Source organism: Dama dama, chromosome 23, assembly GCF_033118175.1.
Source record: "Dama dama isolate Ldn47 chromosome 23, ASM3311817v1, whole genome shotgun sequence".
NCBI lineage: Eukaryota > Metazoa > Chordata > Mammalia > Artiodactyla > Cervidae > Dama > Dama dama.
The window spans coordinates 61,019,652-61,026,928 of record NC_083703.1 but is presented as its reverse complement, the minus strand read 5'-3'; the positions used below and the strand labels follow the sequence as shown (position 1 = coordinate 61,026,928).

Below are 7,277 nucleotides of genomic sequence, written 5' to 3'. Positions count from 1 at the left end.
TGGCAAATCTTCCACATTTACACAGAGTGTCCAACTTAGACATGGGATATGTGTTATCCTTCTGCCTGGCTAACCCCAGGTATGTCTCATCTCTTTTAGTTCACTGAACACAAACCTGGCTCATTTCCAAAACTAATAAAGGGAGGGCCTTGTCCTACTGCAATGATATCTATTCAGTCCCCTGCAACACAACCTTCCATTCTCTCTGGATATATCAGTCATGAAGCCTTGTTTAATGACCATTTCCATCCTTCTGATCCTGGTTCATAAGACTCCAGGTAACTCAGACCTCTCTCAAAGGTTCTGGGGTCTTGCTTGTGCTGTTGGTATCTTGGTAACTTCTGAGATGACTCCTACTCACATATAGTAGGCACTACCTAAAGCCTTTTCTGGTCTCAGGTTTAGAATGTTACTCCCAAGATTCATCTCATGTCAAGATCGCCCTGGTTTTGCTCTGCCAAAACAAATTTAAGATTGTTGTTCTTGTTGTTCCTAGGATAGTGAAGTGTCGAATGCAGCATTTCAGATAATGCTGTAATTGGGATGGAAGTTTGATTCATGGATTTAGTGTGAGAGATTAGATCCAAGTTGGGGAGCTATAGGAGGAATCAATGGTAATTTAGTTTGGAGAGTGCATTGTAGTGGGGATAGTGTGTAACCTTAGAGATAGAGGAATATTGAAAAAAATAAGTGGGTATCAGCAGGGGGTGAGCAATTCTATAAGTGAATCGGGCTGGACAAGTATTTTGCTGTAGTCTGGAGAGGGAATGGTGGTTTTTTGTGGGGTGTTTTTGGTTTGTTTTTGTTTTTGTTTTTTTTTTGAGCTGGGATGAAGTTGGGTAGAACTGGGAGCTATGGTAGAGTGAAGTTCATAGTTGGGCTATATTTTGTATTGACACTGCGAATTGGGGTTGAATGGCTTGGCCAGTGTTATGTTTGTGTTAAGGTTTATTATTGAACCTTAGATTGGTATTCAGAAGAGACAGGGCTGGGAGTTTTAGATAAGTGTTTGGTTCACGTAGGTGTGTTATTCAAGCAGAGTGTATGTAGGCTTTATCTAGGAAGGGGTTGGCTTAGCCTGAATTTGGCGATGAAGAAAGTTGAGGAAGACAGTCAAATTTATCACAGCAGAGCTGCATCTGTTGAAATGGGGAGGACAGATGCTGGATGGAAAATATGCAGTAATATTTTCAAACTCTTTTTTAAAAAGTTTCTTGCTTATGATTTTTCAGGGGCACTGAAGAACAGTAGATACAACTGTAGGCAGTGAGGATAAATGAAATCAGGAGGCTGGAATGTCTTCAAGGCTCTCCCATAAAACTTCGGACAGTACAGAGAGACAAGGCAGTGGTCTCAACCCAACCCTATAGAATACCAAGGTTGTCTCTCCTTTCTTGGGATTGAATTCAGAGTCAATGTGCTTAGTGTTTTCTCCTCTTCCTCTTTTCCTCCCTCTCCATTTTCTTCCCCCCCCCCCCTTCCTCTCCCTCTATTTTTCCTGCTTCACACTTACCTACCCCTTGTTCCCATCCTGTTTCATCCTACCTACTTGAAATACACTTTTCCTCATGTTTGTTAAAGTTCAGTTTCCATGTTGTAATAGCAGAAACCACAGGTGGGTTTGCCCCCACAAAAAGCAACAAAAAAGGAAGGAAGGAAGACAGCCTGGAAGACAGGACTCTATGCTTCAAAAGTTGTACATAGTGTTGTTTCTTTAACTGTTTAATACTTTCACCTGGCAGAATTAATGGGCAGGAACAGTTCTGTACAAGCTTTTCTGGAATAATCAAAGTCATGTTTTCCTTTCATCACCCCCAAACATATACATGTGAAATTGAACTTTGTGAAAGCTAAGACTCTGTTTTAAAATTCTGTATTATTGGTATTTATCTGAGTGCTTTGTACAGAGCAGATTTTGATGAATGTTTACTCAGTGAATGGACATATGAATGACTTATGTCTAAAACATATGTGTGAGCAGGAAAAACATTAGAAGGTAGATGGAAGAGGCTCATGTTTAGGGAGCACATATGGCAGAGAAGTCATTTATCATATTGATTCTAACTCTGGATGGAGTTCTTTAGAAGAGTCAAGAACATAAGTGGTGTTTTTTTAATTTATAATATTTAACTTGCTCTTAAAACAAGTCCAGTGTAGGAAAATGAGCTGGGCAACATCTATGGGTGAATGTGAGGTCAGCAGGGTTGTGTTCGTCACTTAAGGAAGAGCCCTGAAGAGTGTTTTCTGGGAAACTCTAGGTTATTACAAATTATGACACATCTAATTAGCCTCCTTTTTCACAAACACAGTTGAGATCTCCTGATCAGGTGCAAACTCTCCTGTTCCCATTTCTCTCATGGGGAGACTCAGGCCAGAGATCCAGAGGTCAGGGACAATGCTGGCATTCAAGACCAGGTCTCTTCTGACTTCAATTTGAAGATGGAAGGATCATCAACAGTGACATTAACTTGATGTGAGTGTTATTATGCTGCAGGGCAATACAGAGTCAGAACAGCTGAAGGAGTGAAAAGCTATAATGGACTTGAGTTTGTGCAAGCTCCAGGAGATGGTGAAGAACAGAGAAGCCTGGTGTGCTGCAGTCCATGGGGTCACAAAGAGTCGGACACAGCTGAGTGACTGAACAACAAGTAGAATTCTCCTGGGGCTGCCTTGACCTGATTTTCATGTGGAAAGGAAATGTCAGCTTGCCTGATTGTCATTCTTGATATCTATGTCCCTATCCACTCTCTGGTGACTAGAAAGAGAAGATCTTGAGTGTCTTGCCTTCTATCCAATGGATTTGGGAGAAGCAGGAAGTCCTCCAGTTCAGATGTTGGACAAAAGAGGGTAGATGTAACTGAAAAGAACCCCTGAAGCTCCTTTCCTCCTATAAGTAGGATATGCCAAAAGAGAGATAGATTTCATGATGAGTGTGAGGGCCACTGTAGGAAACAGTGGTACCATGATGCTGGAGCATGGATGAAGGGGTGCCACTTTTATCTCCTTCCTCTGGTTAACCAGCAAGCTGGCTGACGTAACAGCAAATGAGTGCCTTCTCTGGATTGAAGTGCCCATTTCTGGTGCAGTTTATACATATGCCAGCACCCCAGTGCTATGGGGTATCTGCTACTGAGGCATTTTTCTTCCTTCCTTCCCCTTCCATTCTCTTAATCACCTAAACCTGAAAATTTTTACTTTTTATTGTCAAAAAACTAAGAAGACACTTTTTTCCATGCAAGAAATAACATCAAACTTGCTTTTCCCAATTTTTATTAATGTGGGTGGGCATTTGGAGACCTCTACATACATAACACTGAATGTGTGCCTTGGTGCAGAGTGAATGCTGATAAACTGATGTGGAAGAGGAGGATGGGTGAATGGTTGCAAAGGTCCTTGAATGCTAAGCTATGGATTTTGAACTATCTATTGAAAGCTGTGGAAGGCCTTCTGTCTGCAGATGTCATGCAGGAAGATGCTACCCTCTCCTACAAATCCTATTACAAAAGAGGCAATGTGATACAGAGAAGGAAGAGCATGGTCTATCATGTAGACCAGAAATTGGAGGCTTCCCTGATGGCTCAGTGGTAAAGAATCTGCCTGCAATACAGGAGACCCAGGTTCAATCCTTGAGTTGGGAAGATCCCTTGGAGAAGGGAATGGCTACTCATTCTAATATTCTTGCCTGGAGAATTCCATGGATAGAGGAGCTGGCAGGCTGTAGTCCACGGGGTTGCAAAGAGTTGGACATGACGGGGCAACTAACACTAACACCATGAATGTGATACAGAGAAGAAAGAGCATGGTCTATCGTGTAGTCCCGAAATTGAAATACAAGCTATGGAAATGTGGACAGAACAATGCTCTCTTTGAGCCTCAATGTCTTCATCTAAAGGATGGAGATAGCAGAAGGTTTGATGAGGGTTCAGTGAAATGTGATTTGCAAAATGCTTGATATATTGTAGATGCTGAACGTATATGGTTGTGATCATTAGTATTATTTTCTTTCTAGTGGTTCCTTTGTCTTTGGAAGATCCAACAGGTAACTAATTCTGAAAGTCGCTCAGTTGGGTCCTACTCTTTGTCACCCCATGCTGTACAGTCCATGGAATTCTTCAGGCCAGAACACTGAAGTGGCTAGCCATTCGCTTCTCCAGGGGATCTTCCCAACCCAGGGATGGAGCCCAGGTCTCCAGCATTGCGGGCGGATTCTTTACTGTCTGAGCCACCAGGGAAGCCCTAATACCACTTGATGACTTATATGTACAGAATGCTGACAAAGTGTCAAGAACTTTCTCAGCTGAAGAGCCTATATACACATACACGGATCTCAATGACTAACACATAGCTATCACTATTCACAAATGGGCTTTAGCCATATGTGGAAAGTGTGTAATAGATGCTCATGTGTATACACATATGTACATATACATGTGTACATATATGCTCAATTTATGTGTGAATGTGGATGAGTGAGTAAAATGAATTGTGCATATGTGCTTCTGTGTGTGTGTGCTGCCCATGTACATACAGTATCTATTTCTGTGGGGCCAAAGTACAAAGAGAGACATGTATTGTATATATTTGCACAAATGTTTCAGACTACAAAGATGTGCAGCTGCTCAAATAAGTGTTCTTTGCCTCAAAGTAGGTGCTGGTTAATTCTGATGAGAGCTGTGTGTGAGAAATATACATCCAAATGAGCATTTGAAAACATGTCAATACATGCTCCCAGTGGCAGTCCTTGAAATCCTGGACCCTCAAGAAGAGACTTTCATATCAACCACACTACCTAATATTTAATTCCTTCTTATTATGTGCCTGATACTTTTCTGAGCATATGATGTATGCTAATTTATTCATCAAAAAATTATTAAGAAGTTGACTCTGTTAGTATACCTACTGTGAAGATGATGCAAGCATGAGCCAGAGAATGGAGGTAACCTTGCTTGAGGATGAAAAGCCACAATGAAAGAGTCCAGATTTGAATTGAGGTGGTTTTGACTCCGTATCCTATGTTCTTAATATTTGTAGGGCTTGTCTTTAAATCATGCCTCTCTACTCCTATTATTATCACTGCTGCATAGGAATTAACATGGCTGTGTTTTTCCCAGGTGGCCTGTACAGATCCTATTATGGCAAGAACCAAGAAGAGTCTTGGAATCCATGCCAGCTTCACCAAGGCACATGCCGAAATGCCTGCAGAAAATATGAACTTCCATACTTAACCTGTCTAAATCACGAAAAGTGCTGCCTAAAATTTTTAGTGAAAGTGGAAAGTGCAAACAATATGAAGCAGGAGTCTAACTCCAGCTCCAGTTTGTCGGTTACAACGCTTTCAAACTATTCTCAGATTTGAATATCACCAACTTTACCCGTTCCGGGGGTAGTTCTTCTCCTGTCTGGAACATGCTTCCCATAAAAATGCATTCCTTCTCATGTGTGTGTCTTTCATCTGTGAGCAGTCATTAATGGACAGGGGAAGGTTAGGCTGGGGGCTGGGGAGACACGTAGTTTAGGAAAGGGCGCTGACCCAAGAAGCAAATAAGATGCTAGAGTAGCTCGGTAGATACTGAAGAAGGAAGGGGACCACATTTCTGGTCTTCTTTGGTACCACGAGGAAGGTTATGATTTGTTTTGGAGGTTGCAAGAGGGAAGATAAAAACTGGATTGAGTCTGGATGATCCAGTGAGCATGTAGGGGAGATTGCTAAGACCCCTGAATAAACACTTTAGGAATATCCTGTTATGTCTGGTATTACATGATGTCTTCAGGATAACCAGAATCAGGCAAATGGATGGTTAGAATTGAGTGTAGGAATTCTTTGAACAAATTAGGGCAAAATTTTGTAAGTGGTATAGCAGTTGGAAAGTGGAATAAGCAAGCTTGTCCCTGGGCGCTTTTCCAATTTTGAGGCTGGTGGAAAATTTCTGAATGTGGGGCAGAGATGAAGGTAGTTGTAGCATTAGAGAGGGATTTGGGATGAACATTTTATTTGATGATCTTTAAGATCTTTTCATTCTTGAGAACTGAGGAATATTGTTTTCCCATTCTAAACTTAGTCATGAATATTTGACATGCTATGGCATTTTCATTGTATTTGGTATACTAATCTTCTTTGGGTGTCTCATCTCATTTCTTTTTCCTTTTTGTAAATTGGAGGATAATTACTTTACAATATTGTGATGGTTTCTGCCAAATTTCAACATGAATTGGCCATAGGTATACATGTGTCCCTCCCATCCTGAACCCCCCTCCCACACCCCTCCCCACCCTATCCCTCTAGGTTATCCCAGAGCACTGGCTTTGTTTCTTTTTTAAATCTAAACTTCTAGAACCAGTGTTCTCAACTAAGTTCTCTAAGTTCCAGATTCCTAGCTTCACCTCAGCTGAGAGTAATTAGGCTTTTGTGCTTATCACATCACTGAAATGGCACTGGTTTTTCTCAGGAATGCCATTCTTGTTGAAAAACTTTAATATTTTTAAGGTTTTACTGTTTAATTTGCTTTTAGATATGCTTTCACTGCATTGCCCTTAATCCTTCCTTGCAACCCTTGTTAGCCTTAGCTTCTGATTTCTGGGTGTTCTTTTGGCCGTTGTTGGAGGTTTCTTCTTCCAGTATCTGCCCCATAATACATTGCCATCTTGCCAACTTTCTCTCCTTTTTACCATAAACACTTTATCTGAATTTCTCATTATTAGACAAATAACAATCCCAGCTCAAACCAATGTATCAAAGTCCATATACTCACTAAATGACCAATTTTAAATTTTTATGGAACCTAGAAGTTGACAAAAAAAATTCAAAAACGTTTCTATCTTTGAGATTCAATGACATTTAGACTTGTTTGTAAGATGGGATAGAGGCTCAGCAGAACAAGATTATATTTCAAGAAGGGATGCAGAAAATTTCTGGCAAAAGTAGAGTGATTAAAAACAAGTTTTATTATTTGGAAGAAAGTGTTGGTCTTGGGTTTAGCATGTACTTGAAATACAATATATTTAGACTTTCTACTTTCTACAGTATTTGTAGAGGGAAAATTGTTGTGGAATTCTAGGTTTAAAGCCAATTCCCATTTCTCTGATTTCAACATATATTAATGAAAGAAACATGAATTTGAAAGAGTTATTTCCTAGGCAGGTTGATAAGAAGTCTAGGGGTCCCCAAGGAGAGAGGGGTCTGGAATTCTCAAGGAGGAAGAAAGGACAAACTTTTTTATCCCTCTACATTCCTTAGGATTATATAACAATAATGTATCCTGCTTGAGGACAGTCTCTGG

General features: G+C 40.6%; 1 protein-coding gene across 1 annotated transcript; it reads left to right on the top strand.

Annotated features, from left to right (window-relative positions):
- The first annotated feature begins 217 nt into the window (after positions 1-217).
- Positions 218-5,356, top strand: DEFB116 (defensin beta 116). Its single transcript, XM_061125914.1, has 2 exons — positions 218-278; positions 5,112-5,356. Exons 1-2 carry the CDS (start codon positions 221-223, stop codon positions 5,354-5,356), a joined length of 303 nt encoding a protein of 100 aa, XP_060981897.1. The 5' UTR covers positions 218-220.
- Positions 5,357-7,277: the final 1,921 nt, after the last annotated feature.